Raw genomic sequence first — 23,012 nt, forward strand, 5'->3', positions numbered from 1 at the left:
AAAAAAAAAAAAAAAAAGACATTTGGTAACTGGTATAAGTTAGATAGCCTCATTATAAACATATGAAAATATGACAACCTTTTAGTTCCTAATATCTCAGGAATGTGGTAATCATTTCATAATCCATGGCTTGAGCCATACTCAGGGTCATAAGTTTGCTATTCAGGACACCAACAGGAGACATCAAAATAGCAGAAAAGAGTTTAATAGCAAGTCACAAATGGGAACGCTGAAATTTTCATGAGCTCTGGAAGTTACAGGCTTGAGAATACTTACAGGTAGTCTCCTCTGTACCCCAATTACTTTTATATTAAGTTTACTTAGAAAAGAACTTTATCACATTTAGCATATTTTTCCATTAAAGTTTTTAACATGGCCTACATGTCATGTGTCCATCTATGCTTCATGGAAAGGTTTCTGCATGCTGTTTTCTCTAATACGGTTTTCATCAAACTTTCTTTATGTTGCACAAATACTGGTAATTTTCTCTGGTACTGTGTTACCATTGGAGGTGAGCAGGTAAAGCTGAGGGACAGGGAGAAAGTACATCCAGTTGGGGTAGAAAGGAAGAGAGGAAATAGAGAAGGGAAGAGAAAAATAACAACAACAACAACAACAACACAGGTGGTGAGGAATAGAACAAAAAGGAGATGCCATGCACGGGATTGGTTGAGTGAGGGTCCAAACACCACTGTTCAGCAGCCCCAGACAGTTCTTTACTAGGAAACAGATTTATTTACCCAGAAAATGAAGTAGAATAATATTTGTGTGAGGACTTTCAAATTCACCAAGTTGGTATCAGAAGGCCCAGAATTTAACCAAAATAATTCCAGTTTTAGATAATTTAGGACAGGAAGCCCTTCTTCTCAACCCTACTGCAAGAGACTCCTAAGGGGGTACTTCCACAGGTGGGCTCCCTCCCTTCTAGCTAATGCAAAGACTGAGCTGTCAATTTTCCTAATACACAACTCTGAGGCCTATCGTTTTTTACCCACTTCCTATAGCTGACAAAATAAGACAGAATTCCTTGCACTCCAAGGTCCCTCTGCTCTGGGCACGGCTCACCTTTCCAATTAAATTCTGGATTGAATTTTTCACAAACTCTGTACAACTGCTAAGCTGAACTACAACTTCCCTCCCAAAGATATTCTTGATTTCCTGAGCTTGCCTCATGCTGAATTCTGTGACTCAAAACTCTTCCTTTTGGTGACAGCTACATATCTAAGTGTTCACCTTCCTTAAAAACCACTCAGCTCAAACACACCTCGTTCACAAATTCTCAATCTACCACCCAACCTAGAAATAATATCTCTACCCTCTGAAATCCTTCTTTTGATCTTTATGCCCAAAATGCCTTGAGGAATAGTTTTGGGAGTTTAAAATTCATAACAGGCTTGAGATATAATACACATACCATAAAATTCATCTTTTAAACTGTACAGCTCAGTGGTTTTTAGCATATGAACAGTTTTGCAACCATCATCACTATCTAATTTCAGAACATTTTCATCACCCCCAAAAGAAACCCAGCAATTAGTCCTCATTCTCCCCTCTTCTCAGACACTGGCAACCACTAATCTACTTTGTTTCTCTTGTTTTATCTATTCTGCTTATTTACTATAAATGAAACCACAAATGACTGGCTTCACTTAGCATATTTTCATCCACATTGTATCATATGTCAGTATTTCATTCCTCTTTACTGCCAAATAATATTTAATTGTGTCACTATACCACATTTATTTAGCAATTCATCAGTAGGTGTGCATTTCTCTTGGGAATATACGTGGGCGCAGAATTACTGGGTCATATGACTGTTTAACGTTTTGAGGAACTGCCAACTTGTTTTCCAAAGTGACCATATCATATTAAAATCTTGGCCAGGCGTAGTGGCTCACACCTGAATCCCAGCACTTGGGAAGCTGAGGCAGCCAGACCACAACGTCAGGAGTTTGAGACCAGCCTGGCAAACATGGTGAAACCTCATCTCTAGTAAAAATACAAAAATTAGCCGGGTGTTGTGGTACGTGCCTGTAATCCCAGCTACTCAGGAGGTGGAGGCAGGAGAATTGCTTGAACCCGGGAGGCAGAGGTTGCAGTGAGCCGTGATAACGCCATTGCACTCCAGCCTGGATGACAGAGCAAGACTCCATCTTGGGAGCAGGGGGAAAAAAAATCTCACCAGCCAAGTGTGAGGGCTCCAATTTCTTCACTTCCTTGTCAACACTTGTTATTATCTCTTGTAGATTATATGTGAATATGAAACAGCATCTAACTATGGTTTTGACTTGCATTTCTCTAATGACTGGTAATGTCAAGCATCTTTCCATGTGCTTCTTGACCATTTGTGTATCTTCTTTGGAGAAATGTCTATTCAAATCATTTGCCAAGTTTTAAACATTTTTTAAATTGCTGAATTGTAAGTTTGTTACACATTCTGGATAAAGGTTTCTTACCAAATATATCATCTGCAAAAATATTCTCCCATTCTGTTTTTTTTTCTGTTCATTTGTTTGATACAGCATCTTGCCCTGTTCTCCAAGCTGGAGTGCAGCAGTGTGATCTCGGCTCACTCTAGCCTTGAACTCCTGAGCTCAAGTGATCCTCAGCCTCTCCAGTAGCTGCGACTACAGGCACACACCACCACACTCAGCTAATTCTTTTGATTTTTTTGGAGACAGAGGTCTCGGTATGTCATCCAGACTGGTCTTGGAGTCCTGGCTCAAGCAATCCTTCCACCTTGGCCTCCCAAAGCATTAGGATTTCAGGCATGAGCCACCATGTCCAGCCTTTTTTTTTTTTTCCTTCTCTTGAAGCACAACAGTTTATTTTAGTGAAGTCCTACTTACCATTTTTTCTTACATTGATTGGTCTTTTGGCATCTTACATAAGAAACCATTGTCTAACCCAAGGTCATAAAGATTTATGATATTTTCTTCTAGGAATTTTTACAGTTTTAGCTCTCACATGATGTCTATGATCTATTTTGAGTTAATTTTTTAATATGGTATGAAATAAAGGTCTAAATTCATTCTTTCGCATGTGGAATCCTGTTGTCTCCGTACTATTTGTTGAAAACAGTATTCTTTCCCAATTAAACTGTACTGGTTGGCCATTAAGGGTTTATTTTTGCACTCTCAATTCTTTCCATTTATCTATATATCTATCTCTATGCGAGCACTTAACTATCTTGATTACAGTAGATTTGTACTAAGTTTGAAACTGGAAAGTATGAGTCCTCCAACTTTGTTCTTCATGCCCAGGATTGTTTTGGCTATTCTGGGTCCCTTGCATTTCCACATGAATTTTAGGATCAGTCTGAATACTATAATTACTTTAAGAAACGTTTTTATCTTTCTTTCTTTTAGAGGACAAGACACAGGCTGAGCTACTTGTATTTACTCATAGCACAGCGATTTATTCATAAGACAATAAATTATGAAATAAATAAGCAAGTAAACAAAAACAACCCAAGGCCTACAAAATTATTCAAATCTGGACTATACAGAGAAAACAGGTCCCACATAAACCACAAGAAAAACTCTGACTTGCCACCATTCATATGCTCTGCATTGCATTCCCTCAATCTTATAAGAACTGCATAAAATTTAGAGAGCAGAGGTTGCTACTTAAAATTAGCACCTTACTTACATATGCATAGAAATCCCGCAGCAATCTAAAATCCAAGTACCTTATGCAAATAAATATATACATACCTGTTGAGAGAGGCCAGGCCCCAACTCCCAAATAAGTTATAAAGATTTGTTCCTTGCTTGGGTGGAGAAAAATTCACCATGACCTTCCTACTTACAAGTGTGCAAAGTCTATAAAGCAAAGCATTGCTCAGTATTTTTCTAAACTTGCCTCATCAGAAGAAGCCCCTGGAACTTGATTCAAAAGGTCTGGGGAAAGGCCTGAGAATCTGCAGGTTTAACAAGAGCTCCAGGTGGTTCCCATCAGGCAAGCAAGGGAAACAGGATGCTTTGTTACTAACCTTAGTTACACCCTCCTGTGGTTTGCTCTGTACCACTCAGCATCACCTGTTAGCTGTAAATATGTCATGGGATTATGGGTTGTTTTGTTTGCTTGTTTTCTGTCATGTCAGAAAACGGATGGAAGCACTTAGCAAGCCTCTAATTCTTTGTGCATTTTCTAAAAATAGCACCACCACACCACCTAATTTAGCTCATGTTAAATTAACATTTAAATTAAAAGGTTTTATAAAGTGATATCAAAGGTATTTTTCCATCCACACAGGGAACTAAAGCCCCTGCTCAAAGGAAATTTTCGACCTTTTGGATTTAGTCATAACGTGGAGGAAGTCTCACACAGCTTACTCTCAACTCCTGTTCTACTCCTATTTGTTATCAGTTTCTCCTTATAGTCAGGTAAGCATTAAACTGCTTTTCAAGAAAAAAAAAGTTAACTCTTCCTGTAACAAAAACGATAAGCACATGACAGAAAACAAGCAAACAAAACAGTAACCCATACTCTCATGACATATTTACTTCCATTTTCCTATTTAAAAAAAAATTATCTAAACTTTTAACTTTAAACAGCCTCCCCTGAATATTGTTTTCTCATTCCCCCCTCTCCCCACAAGGGGAAAACACTGCCAGTTTCACACACACACACACACACACACACCCCTGCCCCTTACCTACCAACTTTGTAGCTAGTAAGAGGGATTCCTCAGAGTGGCCAAACCTTGCCTCCCTCTGCACATTTTAAGATTTCCATTATAATTTTTTTCCTTAGCACAGAAAAATACACAGAAAAGAAATTAAAATGGTCCATACAGAAATTGGATTGGTGGTTGCCTGAGGCTGAGGGTGGGGAGATGAACTGGGAGAAGGCACAAAGGAACTTTTTGGGGTGACAGAAAAATTCTGTATCTCATTTGTGGAGGTGGTAGTTATATGAGTGTATACACTTGTCAAATCATATTAAAGTGGGTTCATTTTACGTTATGTCTTGAAAAAGGTGATTTTAAAAAATGGCTTATAATCTTAATTTTTCAAAACAGTGCAGAAAGGTACAAAATGAAAACCCTAAGTCCCTGTTACCTCCATTACCTCTCCCTGCAAAATAATCACCAACATTAGTGTTCCATAGAAACGTCTAGAAAAAAAAAATTGTATGCTTAAACTAGCTCTACAATATTTGTATCTTTGCTACTCCCTGAATATTAAAAAACCCACCTGGGAATTACAGAGCTTAGAAGAAGCCCAATTACCTGTGGTTTCTTGGCTCTAGTCCCACTCATCACCCCCAGGCCCAAAAGGCCACACGCTTTGAGTGGAAATCCCTGTTGTCAGATGTGGGGCACCAGGTTGTAGCTGAGCTTGGCTCACAGGGCCTTAGGAGACAGGACACACTGTCCTCACCGTGGGGAACGAAAACACAGCAGACAGGATGCAAAAAGCATCAGAATAGGGCCTTTATATGGTTGGTTGGCCTCGCTCCCAGGCTGTTCCCAGCTGGACAGCATGTGGTCCGGCAGGAATTCATTAGGCACACCTGTGCTTATCTAATTAGCTTCCAAAGGCTCTCAGGCAGGAACACCTGTTGGGGCTGGAGATGTGCACTGGGGACAAGGTGTCAAGGGTCCTTTTAGAAACACAACTAGTGTTGGTGGAAGCACAAAATTCAAAAAGCAGGATTTGGTCTGCTGCCTTAAGAAGTTAAGTACTCTGCCCCAGGTGATGCCATCAAGAAGCCATTTTTTCATGGACAGAAGCAGTGGTCCTCAAATGCCTAATGTCCCTGGAGGTTTTCGCTCAGTAGCTCTGGGATGGGCTGGGAAATGCATATTTTGAAATGGTTCCTCTGGTGATTCCGATTGAAAGTCAGGTATGGGAATCCCTGGATTAGGCTGTCTTCTGATTTAAGACCAAATGACTCAAATTCTATTCCCAGAGCCACTTGTATCGCCTCGTCTATTCTCCATGCAGCAACCAAATCTAATCATATCACGCCTCAGCGTTCAGTGGCCTACCAGTGCCCCTGGGTTGAAGGTCCAAGCATTTCCAATGGCCTCTGCATTCCTGCCTTCTCTGCTGTGCCCCTTCTACTCGCTGTCTCACAGGTAAACTGGCCTTTCCCTTCCTCAAACTCTCTGAGCACCTTTCCCAGCCATCGTTTCTGCCTCTTCTATATCCCCCCCGCTAAAGCACTTACTTATCTCCCTTTTCCCTTTCAAATAAACAACTGTTTCCTCCTAACCCTAGAAGCCAGGCAGGAAGGCATGTCCTGGAATAATGTGGAAAATGATACCCCAGAGAATGAAGGGAGGAGAGCACTAAAATTTACTGAATTCCATGCCTGTGTTCAGGGCTCCTGGGTGTTTTCATACACTGCATCCAATTTTGGCCTCACTACCATCCTGTGGCCTTCCTCCGATCTCCAAATAGGAACACAGGAGGCTCAGGGAAGTGATATGGCTTGCCCAATGGTCCACAGCTACCAAGTAGTAAAGCCAGGAATCTGAATTTTGTTCTTTCTGGCTCCAAAGCCTGAGGAATAAAGTTGAAAAGCAAAGAGGTAGAAAGGAAGAAAGAGGCTAGAGGAATTTAAAATAAAAAAATACTCCCAAACAAAACCTCAATGCCTAGATGGCTTAACACCTATCAGGTGGATTCAATTACCTTTAGTCAATTATGCCCAGTTGGCCACAAAATAAATATAGATCAGGAATAGAAAGGGTCCTCTTTCTTTCTGGGCCACCCACCCCTGGTGGTGTTTTCACCTAAGCTGAGTAAAATTAGCTTCAGACCCAGGCCTCGACGGGAGGCTAAGATCCAATGCCCAGAAACAAACAGCCATTCTGAGAAAGCACAGTTGCAGCCACAACTGGAACCTGCTGCTTTAACTTCACACTAGCTTCCAGCAGGCCTGGCAATATTTCTAAAGCTTGGAGTTTGCATAAATAAAAACTAACTCCAAACTCCAAATCGATCTTGGATGTTGAAAAGAGTCTTAATCAAGTTCAATGCCAAAATGGAGAGTGTAGCAATTGCAAAACCCTAAGCACACCAGAATGGTCTTTGTTTCAGCTAAGAGCTTCAGCTCTCACCACTGACACACCTCTCACTATTAAACTAGAGTCACCAAGGGGGCAGAAAAACCAAGCTGGACATAAGCCAGTGTTTCCTTAGAAAAACACTGCAGAATGGAGCAAATCTTCCCAACCACTCCCTCTCTACTCATTGCTTTCAGAGCTTTATGAGAGTCTTTATAAATTCCTTTTTAGGAGAGTAGATAAGTTTCCATTTTAATTAAAAGTGAAAGATGAAACCAATATTTACAAGTGTCTCTTATGTGCCCAGAACTGTGCTAATGCTTAGTACATGTGACTTAATCCATCCACGAATGCCAGGAGCTTATTATATTATCCTCATTTTACAGATATAAAACATGAGGTTCAGAGAAGATATGTAACGTGCCCAAGGTCACACAGGGACAAGTGCTAAGAGCTGCCTCAAATGGTTTTGTAAAATGAGATAGTAAATGTGAAATTAAGAGACAAAGCTGGGGTTCTAATCGGATCTGTATGATCACAAAGTCTTTAGGCTGCCTTCCTAAACAGGCACCTCCTAAACAGGACAGCCGTATCCAGCGGGTAAAACTCATGGGGCAAAGTGACATCCTTCAACCTATAAAGTTAGGCCCAACTCCTCTTGGGACAAGAGATGCAATCTGAGATGCTTCTGAATGCTGACATTATAATTGATCCTCCAGGGAAACAGCAATCTTGATTCTGCTTCTGGAACCTCACAGAGGAAACTCAGACATTGTTAGACGTATACCCAGATCCTTCCTTGTATTCAGAGACCTCCCCACTGGAACCAGACTCTACTGCATCCAAATGACTTGGGATACATCCATCACCTTAGATTACCCCGAACGCAAATGAAACTCAACACTGGGTGGATCTTGTACCAGTTACTTAACTTCTCTGAACTTCATAGTGCTTGGCACTTGGCAGTCAGATTACCTGGTGAGGGGATGGCTGGATGGAAGGAAGGAGATAAGATGAATAGGTCACAAACCATAACACTTGATACAGTGAAACATAAGGCCTGCCCATTTTTTCTGCTATATCCATCATCATCAACCAGAGAGGTATAGAACCAGAGGGGAAAGGAGGGTCTTCTCCTGGGCTACATCTCAGGAAATATGTTCTTATTGCTTATCTGCTAAGATTTCCCTCTTCAGCAGTCCATCTGTCCATGTCCCTAGGAGCACAGAGATAAGTATTTCTGAACACAGTAAAGACGTTTTTTCAAAATCTAAAGGCCTGAGGATTTGGGGGGCACAGCCTGTGTAGAAAGGGCAAATATCCCGAGATACGGCTAGAGATCCCAGCTCCACCTCAGCATGTGAATCAATTAGAATTTTCCCAGGCCAGATCCCTCCCAAGGTCCTGCCCTAGTTTTGGCTTTGTATTACCTTTCTGAAGCTAAAATAATTCATGAAGCTGAGAAAACCCTGGGGTTGGCAATTCCAAGCTCAGAAGAATGGTATACACATTCAGGGTCTTTTTTTTTATTAGTACTTTAGAACCAAGAGTTCATTTACCTAAAGACAAAAGATGTGCACTGCTTGGTCCACAAGTGGGATAAAGCAGGAGTGCCCCATCAATTACCTTGGTGTTTGGACAACTGTTGTAGCGTCACCTTGATTCCTTTTTTTTTTTTTGAGGCAGGAACCCCCTCTGTTACCCAGGCTGGAATGCAGTAGTGTGATCCTGGCTCACTGCAGCCTCAAACTCCCATAGGTGCGTGCCACCACACCTGGCTAATTTTTTGTAGAGATAGGGTCTCTCTATAATCAGGTTACTCTCTGAGTAATCAGGTTGGTTTTGAACCCCTGGACTCAAGCAATTCTCCCACCTCAGCCTCCCAAAGTGCTGGGATTACAGGAGTGAGCCACTGTGCCTAGCCTCGTCACCTCGTTGTCATTCTATGAGGATGTACAGCCAAAGACTTAGCAGGCTAACAGGCTGTTAATTTCTGTCACATCCAGGATCTCTCACCAGCCAGCAAACCAACTTCCTGGAGATATCAAGAGTGGCCTGTACATTTTATAAATCCCAAACTGTGCCTCGTACCAAAGAAGCAGAAAAAGGATCTGGCCTTGCAGAGCTCAGCCACCAGCCAGGAAAAATCAGTCTTTCTTTCTTTCTTCTTCTTCTTTTCTTTTTTTTTTTTTTTTTTAAGTAAAAGAACACTGTTGATGGGAAGCAGAAAGAACAACACTACTATGCTAAGATTTATAATGAAAAAGCTCCCTCTACAAAAGACAATAGATTCCAAAGAGTACATACTATATAATTTCATTTACAGAAGTTCAAAATCAGACAAACATCTCCCATGGTATTGATAATCAAGAGGTGCTTACCTCTCTATAGGAAGGAGGCAATAATAATCTGAAGAGGCATGAGGGGGGGCATTGAAGGTGCTTGATAGTTACTTTGTTCTGATCTGTGTGCTGGGTATAAGACTGTTCATTTTGTGATCATTCATCACATTACCACTTAATGATGTGTGTGATAATCTATATCTATTCCACACATCAACAAAATGATTTTTTGAAAAATCATTCTTTTTATAGACAGAAATTAGCTTATACTTACTGCTGCCTGCTTGCAGAATCGAATCCACGTACAATGGGCCAGAGACTTAAAAAACAAAAAACAAAAAAACCCCCAAACAAACCCATAAGCCTTATGCTCACCCGAAATGGTTTTTTATGGTTTTCAAATTCAGTAAGAGGTTTCTTCAGGCAGAATTTCACTGAATTTCAGGGCCTAATCAGGCCTTTTTTTTTTTTTTTTTGGCACTTGGCCAATCTTTGGATGGGCCAAATTCTGCCTGTGGACCCAGAGACAGAACAACTAAGTAATCCTCAGGCCTCCTAGGTCTGACACAGAGGAGAGCAGAGACCCAGAGAGCACAGGAAAAGCTAAGGAACTTTCTCCAAATTACACAATGAGTTGCTGGTGGGGGGCCTTGTGATTCTCAGTCCAAGGACTATCACTTTTCTACTACATCTCTTCCACAGGGGCCAATTAATAAAACTTCTCCTCTGGGGAACTGAGAAAAATGAGCCCAGTAAACTTCACTGGTCATTCTTTGCATACAAAGTACACAAAGGAGTTTACCAAGTTCCTCTCCAACAGGAAATCATTTGTCTCTAAGAGCCAGGAAGAGGAGGAGGGAAGTGCTGAGTTTGCAACAGGGCATTGCAACACAGCCCAGTGTTTTTGTGGAAACGATGTTCCCCTAATCAAAACACGGTTGCATAAATGGACTCACTCCACTTAGGAAAAAAAAAAAGTTGTTTAAAGCCTATAAATGGGGACCACACAACCCTGATTAATTTTTAAAGTTCTTTCTCCACTTTCTTTTTTAGAAAGTAGCTAAAAATAAAGGCTTGAAACTTGAAATAATGTAAGCAAGTAATCACTCACACACACACACACACACACACACACACACACACACACACACACACACTGGGCTTTTCCCATATATGGCTGCGTTATTCTTCAGTCTTTGAAAAGGGCAAATGAAGAGATGGCCAACAACCAAAATAATCCTTCAGACATTTGAAAACGAGGAGAAAGAACTAGAAGAGTTGGTGAATGACAAACAATTGTGAGGCTCAATGGGGATAAATAACACTGAGAGGGATTAGTTGCCATAGCACTTTAAAAACATGGGCACATGCATTTTGACACTGGGCCCCTTCTATAAAGAGACTGTTTTGCCCTCTGGCCTCAGCACTGAGAAAACTACAACTGCAGTAATTTAACATAAAGGACTTAAAGAAGGAAACCAGTACAGGGGCATGACTGAAAATTTAATTAAGGCCCTTCTCAGTATAAAGTCTGTAAAGGAGATGAGGGCACATCTCAAGGTCAGAAGAAGGGGGAGACTTGGGAAAGATTCAAATGAGATACGAGAGCATAAATAGCAGAGGTCGGCTCTGGAGGTCAGCTTCCTTATGATAGATGGTTATTACTGTGTCTTTTGGGTCCTATGTGAAATGTCTCTGTAGAGAAGATTAACACATGTCAAAAAAAAAAAAAAAAAATGCCACCGTGTGTAGGGGACGGTGGATGGGGGACACATTTTTATAGTGTTTTGTGGTTTTCAAGGCTGTGTCAGATGTAATCCTGGACGCAAAGTAAAGCACCTGCTTTTCTTGATGTGGAAACTGAGGCTCTGGGAGGCTAAGTGAACTCTACAAGTTCTTTCTTTTTTTTTTTAGATGGAGTCTCACTCTGTTGCCCAGGCCAGAGTGCAACGGCATGATCTTGGCTCACTGCAAGCTCCGCCTCCCAGGTTCAAGCGATTCTCCTGCCTTAGCCTCCTGAGTAGCTGGGATTACAGGTGCACACAACCACACCCAGCTAATTTTTGTATTTTTAGTAGAGACGAGGTTTCACTATGTTGGCCAGGATGGGTCTCAAAACTCCTCTCCTCGTGATCCACCCACCTCGGCCTCCCAAAGTGCTGGGATTACAGGTGTGAGCCACTGCGCCCAGCCCACAAGTTTTATTATGGGTGGCTTTGTGCAAGTGGGCTGAGGTCCCAACAGGAAGCAAAATCTCCCAATATGCAGGCCACGGATCTTTCGACTCACAAGACCTTTGAAAGAACATTTGTCAGACTGCCAAGTTTAGGTATGGACTGTGGCTCATCCACTAAGTCTCTGTGACCATAAAGAAGTCATTTCCCCTCTTCTGATTCTTATTCTAAACGGAATATAACAGTGCCATCCTAGCTGGCAGAAGGTGGGTGGCAAGGAGGAAGAGAGAGACAAGCATGAGCTGAGTCCCTGTGCTCTCTGCACTCGTCTAAGTCTGTCCTTGCGAATCTCCAGGTAGGACTGGCGGGCAATATCACCATTTCACTCATGGGGGCAGCCGTCACATTACAGGAGAGAATACATACGTGGAATCTAAAAAAATGATTTCCAAAATGTAAGACTGGAAAACCTCTTCAATCTCCCGAAAATATAGTAATGAAAATGACTGAAGAGGCGGTATGAATTCTAAATGTCCATCCCACTGCCTTTTTCTTTTTAATCCCTAAGGGATGGAACTTCCTCATGATACTTTGGATTCTTTTTCTGAAAAGACACCCCGCTTTCTGGTGACCCTGCATGCTTCTAGTGGTTTTCCCATGCCTGCCTATGAATGTTTTCTACTTGGGTTCAGAATCAATAATAATAACGAACAACAGCAAAGAAACAGCAGGTATTGTTTGTTGAGAGCCTATGATATATACTGTTGCTGAGCCCTTTCTAGCAACCATCCATAATCCATACAACTACCAGGTGAGGTCAGTATTACTTTCTCCACGTTATAGATAAGAAAACTATGCCTCAGAGAAGTTTAGTGACTTGGCCAAGGAAGGCCATCTTAATAACGGCAGGGCTGGGATTTAAACCATTGTATGGCTGATTCCAAAGCACGTTTTTTTTCTGTTCCTATTGCATTATGAGGCCTCTAGTCAGTTTACAAAATGCATCAAAGACTCTAGGCAATGCTTCTCGTTTGTGATTTCTTCCCATCACTATCCTGCAGAATGGAATACCTTCTAGGTGTTCGGAAAGTTCTCCCACTGAAATCCCAACTGCAGGGTAAATGGGTGGATATGAAGCGGGCTGGGCAGATGGAATGGCAAAGAGACCCCACATGCCTTCCCCCTGCACCAAAAGAATTGTGATTTCACTTCCAAATCACTAACCTGGTGAGGCACGAGCCCAAGAGAGGTTGGAGGCTCATTCATCCGATCGTCACTGCTGCTGGCAATGGCATAGCCCCTGAGGACAGGAAACAATCAGAGCTGCTCATTTAATCCAAGTTTAACACATGGGAGGATGATCTAAGCAGAAGTCTACATAAGATTCATAAGGATAACTAAAATGCCCCTTGCTGGGCAGTGTAAGTTAGCAAAAAAATAATTTCCCTGGGACAAAGGGCAAGAAGAGTAATTTTAAAATGCACAGTTTGGAGTAAGAAAGACCTGAGCTTGTGACCATAGGCAAGTTGCCTAACTTCTCTGTGCTTCAGATCCATCATCTAGAAAGTAGGAATGAGGGAGCTCTGATTAATAAATGAGGAATCTACTATACCAATTGCCAGTGCAATGTTTGGCATATCAGAGGCCAATAAACATTAACTCACTTACTATGAAATAGTCTTATCAAACATCACAGAACATTTCTGCACTGAAAAGTTGAAGAGGAAAATTTTCTAACCTTAACTTCTTGAGCTGATATAAATGGTAATGAAATGTAGGAAATAAAAGTGAAGAATGAATTGGGCAAAACTAATGCACTACTCTCTGAACAATGGAGTGATACTTCTGTCACCAAAGAGACATGACACAGGACCTGGTGTTTAAACTATGACCAGGGCAAATGTGGCAGACGGGTGGTCAGCGTCAAGAAAGCAGAAAGTCAGCTCTCAAAGATTTTGTCCCAAATACTTCCTGTCAGAGGATGGCAATAAACTTAAATGACAGATAGCTAAGGTGGATGACAAAGAGGAAGACAAGAAAGTCCTGCTTTTCGTTTATCTCAGAGTACCCATACTAGTTACCTATACAGCCACAATTTTCAACTGCTGAGGAAAGCTTTGAGTCACATAATAAATAGAATATTCATGTTAATTTGCGTATTGACTTTCTGAGAACTGGAAAAATAAATCTTTCAAAAATTCGATTTTCTGCTGCCTGTATTGCAAACAACATAACAAAGTGATTAAACATAGTTTGGAGCCACATTGAGCTAAACCCTGGCTTTTCCATTTACTATGTTAATTTGGCCACTTACTTATCCTCACTGTGCCTTGATTTCCCCATCAAAACCGGGACTAATAATAATAGTTCTTTCCTAACAGGTTTGCTATGAAGATTAAAGGAGGCCAGGTGCAATGGCTCACGCCTGTAATCCCAGCACTTTGGGAGGCCAAGGCGGGTGGATCACCTCTGATCACTGAGGTCGGAGGTTCAAGACCAGCCTGACCAACATGGCAAAACCCCGTCTCTACTAAAAATACAAAAATTAGCCGGGCATGGTGGCGTATGCCTGTAATCCCAGTTACTTGGGAGGCTGAGGCAGGAGAATCACTTGAACCCAGAAGGCAGAGGTTGCAGTGAGCCAAAATCGTGCCATTGCACTCACTCCAGCCTGGGCAACAACAGCGAAATTCTGTCTCATTAAAAAAATAATAATAAAAAAAAAAAGATTGAAGGAGGCAATATTTCTGAAGTGCTTAGACCAGTGCCTAGCACAAAGTAAGCCCTATATAAGCAATGAAAAAATAAAATAAACCATAATTTGTCCAAAAGGATGCAGAAATGTGGCCACAAAGGAAACGTGCCAAGTTATCTCAGCCCAAAGAACCAGACCTGCTTTTTCTAGTCTTGTGTTTTTGAGGGTAGATAAAGTAGTGAAATTCTCTGAAAAGTCAGACTGAGAAAAGGCCACAGGAGACATTGATGAACGACTGCCTACAAAAGCTTTGTTTAAATGCTCATCTCCCACTAGCAAACTCACCCTTCTGGATGCTGCAAAACAGATACCATCAATTCCACGGCCAGGGCTCCTGCAATCATGGCCAATCCTGGACGACTCACAGTGCACTGCTGGTCCAAGGTCCGGTCTCTGGTTGACTGCAAAGAAACAATCATTGGTGTGTGCTGAATGTTCTATTCCATTCAACTCTAGCTGTCTCAAGTATGAAATCCTCTGTGACAAAGCTTTAAAGTATAACCAGATGCTCATTCTTAGCAAAGAACATCCAGCCTCAAGTACATCATTTCTTGAGATTATCAAGAAAACAAAATACACAATTTAGGTAACTAAATGAGGTAATATGCTAAAAAGGATCAGCAGCTTAAACAGATTGGGGGATATCAACCAAAAATGAGGGCTTAGCTGCCTCATATAAAGGAACTGCATCATGTGTTCCTTTATGTGACTCAATTCAGTTCTGTGCTTGGTAGTTAAGTGACAGAGACACAGAAAGGAACAATGATTAGAATAGTGCAAATGATTCTGCCCTGCCATTTTAACTAACACCTCAAAGTGACCGTGAGATGGGAGCAACAATTTACTATTATTGCAGCCCTCAGTTCCAATGTTCCTCTCACAACATGGGCATCACCTCTCTGGGTGATTCTAGGGTTTACTACAAGTATTTTTTTTTTTTTTTTCCTACAACATGGCTGTGAACACGAGCCTTTGCTGGTTCAACCAAAGAGAGTCTAACCATCCCACTCTGGGCAAATTAAAGAGGTTGTTAGGAATATTTTTGACTCTATGAAAATTTTACCTTATGAGCAAATGGGACTTTACTGCAAGGGACCACTAATCGTATTTGTTGACAATAACTAAATAACAAGACCAGCTGTATATTATAACACCATGACAGAGATCATCAAGCCATCCTTCTTCATATAAGAGAATGGTCATCTTCTTTTCTTTATATTGGGAGGACATAAAAGCCAGTCATCCAAAGGAGATATGAGTTATTAAGTGAAAAATTTTAAAACAAAGGAAAAATAGAGGGGAGGTTACAGAACACATCTCTGCATTGCCTCACTGGAAATTTTTTATCTGTTCTGATAAAGGAACAGCCCTACATACAGACAGACTTGTGTGAAGTTCTGAAAGCCATGGAATCTTAATTTGTACAGTGTAGTCTTGCTGTTCAAAGCACTGTCGCACTTGACCCACTGAATTGTGAGTTGACAGGGCAAGTATTCTTCCCTCCCCTATTAGCATTGCCAGGGAGAATACAGGACACTCAGTTAAATTTGAATTTCAGATAAATAAATTTTTAGTACAAGTGGGTCTTGAATATTGCATGGGACATATACTAAAAAATTATTCATTATTGGCCGGGCATGGTGGCTCACGCCTGTAATGCCAGCACTTTGGGAGACCAAGGCAGGGGGATCACAAGGTCAGGAGTTTGAGACCAGCTGGACCAACATGGTGAAACTCCATCTCTACTAAAAATACAAAAATTAGCCGGGCGTGGTGGCACGTGCCTGTAGTCTCAGCTACTCAGGAGGCTGAGGCAGGAGAATCACTTGAACCCAGGAGGCAGAGGTTGCAGTGAGCCGAGATCGTTCCACTGCACTCAAGCCTCGGTGACAGAGCGAGACTGTCTCAAAAAAAAAAAAAAAAAAAATTCATTATTAACTGAAATTCAAAGTTAGCTGGGAATCCTACATTTTTACTTACTAAATCTGACAAGCCTACACACCAGTCCTATTTTGCAGAGGCAGAGGGAACCTAAGAGACTTTTTGGAATTACCTGGGAGGCAGTGTCAAGGCACTGATGGAATCTGATCTTTAGACTCCTAATTTGTAATGTTGTCTTGACTAAAAGAAGCACAGGAGACCAGGGATTAGTCTGCTGTGGTTTCCTCAATAAGCTTTCCAAAAATAGGGTTTGTAGCCGCGTTTATATTGGTGAACAAGGAACAGCTGTACAGTTGATGACGCCAGTCAAGGTTCATAATGAGATAATGCCATCCTCCCCAAATTGGAGAATTCTTCTCTTTGTTAAAAGATAATATTTAAATAGTCATAAATGAAAGGGCCGAGTCTGTCTGCCTCAGCGCACAAGTTGGTGATAGGAAATATTTGGAACTAAAGAGAAATCCACTTACATCTCCTGGGGCCACCACATCATTGCAGAAATAGCAGCCAAGCTTGTAACCAGGGATGTTAGCAAAAAGTGATGAGCCCAGGAGGTCAGCAGATGCCACAGGGTGGTTTGGACACAAGTCCCCAGCTCCCTGCTGCTTTGGTTTCTTCAGGCCATGTCTCATGACAACAAATGTGTCAAATCCCAAAGCAGCATTGATGACCAGCTGCAGGTTTCAAGGAATAAAAGAGCAGAGTTAAAAGACACATATATTTGAAGCTGTGGCTAATTCCATATTTGCTCAACTTTTTTAAATTTATTTTTTGCATGTAAGTGTAATTAGATTATAAAAGTTAATGATGATAAAAGCTACCCACTACTGAGGGCTTATTAAGTACAAAAGACCTAATTATATCACAATTATCATAAATTATCTTATTTAATTTCATTTGAAACTCATAACAGACCAGGCACAATGGCTCATAACCTGTAATCCCAGCACTTTGGGAGGTCGAGGAGGGCAGACTGTCTGAGATCAGGAGTTCAAGACCAGCCTGGCAACATAATGAAACCCTGTCTCTACTAAAAATACAAAAAAATTAGCCAAGCATGGTGGCATGTGCCAGTAGTCCCAGCTACTCAGGAGGCAGAGGCATGAGAAACGCTTGAACCTGGGAGGTGGAGGTTGCAGTGAGCCGAGATTCCACCACTGCACTCCAGCCTGGGCGACAGAGCAAGATTCTATCTCCAAAAAAGAAAAAAGCAAACAAAAAAAACTCATAACAAACATCTCTTATTTATAGATGAGGATACTGAAAGTCAGAGAAGTTAGTTCTATAACTTGCCTAAGGTCACTTATCTGGCAAGAGGCAGGTGTATAAAACCAAGTCTACATAGTTCTCAAACACATTCTTTCTACCATTATACTATACTGTCACATCCACATAGATTTGTTTTTATAACAGCTTTATTGAGATATAATTCACATACCATATAATTCACCCTTCATGTAGATTTTTTTTGGTATCCCAGTAGCTGGAATTACAAGCACATGCCACCATGCCTGCCTGGCTCTGCATAGTTGGTATTTTGTTTTGTTTTGTTTTTTGTTTTTGAGACGGGATCTTGCTCCATTGCCCAGGCTGGAATGCAATGGCGTGATCTCGGTTCACTGCAGCCTCAACCTCCCAGGCTCAAGTGATCTTCCTGCCTCACCCTCCCGAGTAGCTGGGAGCACCAGTGTGCATCACCACACCTAGCTAATTTTTTGTTTTTTTTCTAGAGATAGAGTCTCATCATGTTGCCCAGGCTAGTCTCAAACTCCTGTGTCAAGCAATCCTCCCAAAGTACTAGGATTACAGATGTGAGCCACCATGTCCAGCCCAACACATAAATTTTGAAGAAAACATTTTTTTCATTATACTATAACAACTTTTCATGGTTCTAATTTAACTTATTATCCCAAATTTCTGATAGTATAGAAAGTTTGAAAAATAAAGGATAAACACACTACAAAAGAAAAAAATCACTCAACCCACAGCTCAAAAAATTATCATTAATAGTTTGGGGTATTTTTTCCTATTATTTTCTCTCTTTCCCTCCCATTCCCTCCCTGTCTTTCTCCCTTCTTCTTGCCCTCTTTCTCTTTCCTCTCCCAATAGACAGATAAGTAGATACATAGGAAGACATATATAAATATTTAACATAATTGTTATAAAATATATACAATATTGCATCTTTCTTAATATAATGTGGCATTTTCCATCTTATTAAAAGTCCTTTGAAAACATACTGTGGCCGGGCGCAGTGGCTCACGCCTGTAATCCCAGCACTTTGGGAGGCCGAGACGGGTGGATCACGAGGTCAGGAGATCGAGACCATCCTAAATACAAAAAAATTAGCCAAGTGTGGTGGCGGGTGCCTATAGTCCCAGCTACTCAGGAGGCTGAGGCAGGAGAATGGCGTAAACCCGGGAGGCGGAGCTTGCAGTGAGCTGAGATCTGGCCACTGCACTCCAGCCTGGGTGACAGAGCAAGACTCCGTCTCAAAAAAAAAAAAAAAAAAAAAACATACTGTGAATGGCTGCACACTATTCCATCATAGGTATGCACCATGATTTAGTTCACTATTCAACACTGTTGGCCTTCGAAGTTGTCATTGACCAAGTAATGGTGAATGAGACCAAGTCTGTGTCCTCTTGGAGCTCACGTTTCAATGTAAGTACAGTATACCTTTCAGTGTAGAGTATCTCAAAAGATTATTACGAAAATTAAGCAGTAAATGATACCTATTACACTGGGTGATGGTGTGTGAGGTGAAGACAGAGTCTGAAGCAGAAGCCCTTTGGCACTATGCTACCAGGTCATACAAACCACATCTCTGCTCTGGGGAAGGGAAGGTTAGGGACACTCCTCCCTCTGGAGTGGTGGTGCATTAAATCATAAATCATAATTAGAGACAGTGCCTACCTTTCTCTTGCTTGCAGCAATGACAGCAGGAAGCCACCTGCTCTCCCTGGTGTCCATCAACAGGAAAATGACATCATGGCTTTCGATGAGCTGCTCCAGTTGCTCCACATCTCTGCGGGCTTGCTCCAGAGTGACACTGGAGAAGTTCACTGGATGCCCAGGCATGGGTATGCTCATGTTGAATCCTCTGGCATTCTAGGGAAACACCAGAATGTAGTTATGTCTGGATCAATGGTATAGGCAATATCTCACAGCCCACACTTCCCACAGCTGCCTGCACTTACCTGTGGTCACTTACATGAGATCTCCCTGTGCACTATTATGCTGCACCCTTCCCATGCCCTCTCTCTTCTTCACGTCTGCATCCTAGAACACCTTGACCTATCACCCCAGGGCCCTGAGGCAGGGCAGGGCAGCAAGCAAAGACATACGGATCTCAGTTCCAAAGTGGAGGGGACTCATCCTACCTGAGGTAAGGACACTGGAGAAAGCTGTATCTTTGGCTCTTTCAAGTCATCCAAGGCCAAGAAACTTTATCACAGCACCTTCTGCCTACCCAAGTACCTCTGTTTTTTTTCTTTTCTTTTCGTGTTTTGGGGCTTTTTGTTTTTTGTTTTTGTTTTCGAGACACGGTCTTGCTCTGTCGCCAAGGCTAGAGGGCACTGGCACAATCATAACTCACTGAAACCATGACCTCTTGGGCTCAAGGGATCCTCCTACCCCAGCTTCCCAAGTAGCTGGGACTACAGGCACACATCACCACACCCGGCTGATTTTTTAATTTTTAGTAGAGATAGGTTTCACTATGTTGCCCAGGCTGCTCTCGAACTCCTCGGCTCAAGGAATCCTCCTGATTTGGCCTCCAAAGTGCTGGAATGACAGGCATAAGCCACTGTACCCTGTCTAAGTACCTCTTTCCAACTGGGCTATCTCTTCCTATTTGCTTCCAAATTGCCCTCCCTTCTGTTTCCTCAGTGTTAAACATCTCCATACGGAGTGTTCTAGCAAATATAATTTGATCTAATACATTCACATTAGGTTAGAACGACTGATGATCTTGCCTTAATCCTTTCAGGGGTATATGCATTTTAAAAAACCTCAAATACAAAAAACTACTTGCTAACTTAGAGCCAAAAAATCTACTTATGAGTATGTAGATATTTTTGTGGGGCAGAAGGAGTTACAGTGGGTGATGTCAGAGTGTGGGACAGAGTAAGGCTTCACTCTCTGTCCAAAAGTAGAAGCTGTCCAGCAACCTGAGTTCCCTGAATTGGGATTTTTTACATGCGCTTTAGAACAGCTCTATAATTTACCATCTACCCCTTGATGACCACATAATATTTTGGCATATTAACAGTGAGTCATATATGGGTGCTAATGCAGCCAGGGACACTGACTTTCCACAAAAGATGAATGTGTTCTAGAATCATAAACTGTACTCTTAACCCTGGTGTAACACTGGCCATAGGGAAGTGTTTGAAAACATCGGCTTTTTCACTCATTTGCCAAAACCCCTCATTTACTGGAAAAACAGCTCAAGGGACAGGGCAAGCAGATCTTTTTAAAAAGAAATATCAAATTTGTAGATTGTGGATATTTTTTCATTATCTTCGACTTTAAACCTAATCTCTGGAATTCAAAAAGGAAGAACAACAATTTCAAAAGGAATGAAAAATAGAGTGGCAAGCAAAGCAGGAAAGGACATGAGGCAAAAAGGATTTCAGAAAGAAGAAAGGTGCACAAACATGTCTATTTTAACAATGAGACTAGCATAGCTATCAGGATCTCATTAATTAATTCATTAAGTATTGTGCACCTACCGTGTACCAAATGCTGTAATAAGCAATAATAAAAGCAATGACTACAGTAATAATCGCAATACCTGCAATACCTTACTGACATACTACAATTGACAAAGCATGTTAAATGGTGGTAGCTTGATCCAAAGAACTATTATGTATGTATTTTCATGACACCAAGATGGAAGCATAATCATGCAATACCAATTCTGAACTTTTGAATAATAAAGTAACTTTGCTAACCTAAATAAATCTCTACTTGCTAAAATTTCAGCCAGTAAGCTAACATAAGAGCCCATCAGTTATGTCCACATCCCAGAGGCTGGAATTCAGCAACTTTCAACACAGTGGTTTTCTACTTGGCTGTATATCAGAACCACCTAGAGAGTTTAATGGCCAAGCTTTTTCCCAGACCATTTAAACGGAAATCTCTAGGAATGAGCCCAGGCACCAATATTTTCTAAAACTCCCCTGATGATTCAAAGGTGCAGCCAGGTTGAGGTATAATTTATATAAAGTTAAATACACAGATCTTACATGCACAGTTCAATGTATTCTGACAAATGAGATTAACCACTGCATACAACTATCAAGATATAGAACATTTCCATGATGCCAGAACATGCTCTTGTGTTCCCCCTCAGTTGGTCCCCACTTGTCCCCAGATGACAACTGATCTGACTTCATAAGCCATAGATTAGACTATTCTAGAACATATCACATAAATGATATGCTAGGGTATACAATTGTTCGTGTTTGGTTTCTTTTGCTCGGCATAATGCTTTTGAGGTTCATTCATATTGTTAAGTATCAATAATACATTCCTTTTGTGGTGTAATTATACTATAATTTATTTATCAGTTCTCCTGTTGATGGTGATTTGGGTTATTTCTAGATTTGGGCTGTTTTGAATAAAGTTGCTGTGGACACTTTTGTATAAGTATTTTCATGTATATATGTTCTCATTTCTCTTAGGTAAAGATCTGAAAGTACAATTTCTGGGTCACAAGGTAGGCATATGTTAAATTTCATGAGAAACAGCCAGATTTCCAAAGTAGTTATTTTACCAGTGTATAAGTGTTTTGCTTGCTCCACACCCTGACAACATTTAGCATTGTCAGTCTTCTTAATCTTAGCCATTTAAGTAGGTATATAAGTGATATATCTTTCTGGTTTTAATTTGTATTTCCCTGATGACTATTGACATTGAGCATTTTCACATGTTCAATAGCCATTCATAGATCTTCACCATGAATTAAGTACCTGTTCAAGCTTTTTTCCCCTTAAAAAAAAAGTTGGTTTGTGTGTCTTGTTATTGAGTGGTAGGAGTTGTTTATCTTGCATATTCTGGATAAAAGAGGACTGCACATGTCTTCTCAGTTTGGTCAGTTTTTTCCTTCTTTGAAAGGCATCTTTTGAGAAGCAGAAGTTTTAAATTTGTATAAAGTCAACCAAGTTACCATTTTTTGTTTATGGTATTTACTAGGTCCTAAGAAATCTTTATCACAAGACCACTAAGATGCTTTCCCCTATAAACTTTATAGAGGCCATTCTGGGTGTCACTTAAAGGCTCAGAGTATTCAATGAGGTCTCTCCACTCTGTATACAGGACTCCAGTGTCTCCCAGCTCCTGTGAGCTCTGGAATCTCCATTCTGCTCATAGCTCTCTGGTAGTGTGTTTTTGCCTGGTCTGACTGTTGTGCTGCGAGTACACACAGCTCACTATTCAGTCAAAGACTCAAGGTGCTACCAGGCACTCCTGCGCACAGCTCCCTCATTTCTGGTACTATATCCTGCAAATTCCAGCCACCTCAGCTGCTCTGAACTCTGCTTGTTCCTTCAGCTCACTGAGACCAAGAGTATCTCCCTGGGCTCCCACAGGCTATGGCATGGGCCAGAAAGTGCCTTCATGTAATAAGCTGGGACAAATCTTTCCTTCCCTCTGTCTGGGACCACAGTCTTTCACTACCTACTGTTCGCCGTCTGAAAAGAGTCATTTTACATATTTTGTCCCAGTGTGTAATTGTTTATGGTGGCAGAGCTAGTCCAGTATCCACTACTCAT

At 41.2% G+C, this 23,012-nt stretch overlaps 1 protein-coding gene across 1 annotated transcript in view; it reads right to left on the reverse strand.

The window, feature by feature from the left end:
- The window catches only part of ATG7 (autophagy related 7), a 305,815-nt gene that overhangs the window by 194,550 nt on the left and 88,253 nt on the right, over positions 1-23,012 (reverse strand). The window contains exons 14-17 of the mRNA XM_011994118.1: positions 19,150-19,344; positions 16,704-16,907; positions 14,578-14,693; positions 12,762-12,837 (exon numbers count right to left, since the gene is read on the reverse strand). Coding sequence (XP_011849508.1) covers positions 12,762-12,837; positions 14,578-14,693; positions 16,704-16,907; positions 19,150-19,344 — 591 coding nt within the window. The remainder of the gene's footprint in view (positions 1-12,761; positions 12,838-14,577; positions 14,694-16,703; positions 16,908-19,149; positions 19,345-23,012) is intronic.

The sequence above is a fragment of the Mandrillus leucophaeus genome, unplaced genomic scaffold (assembly GCF_000951045.1).
Source record: "Mandrillus leucophaeus isolate KB7577 unplaced genomic scaffold, Mleu.le_1.0 Scaffold442, whole genome shotgun sequence".
Lineage (NCBI taxonomy): Eukaryota > Metazoa > Chordata > Mammalia > Primates > Cercopithecidae > Mandrillus > Mandrillus leucophaeus.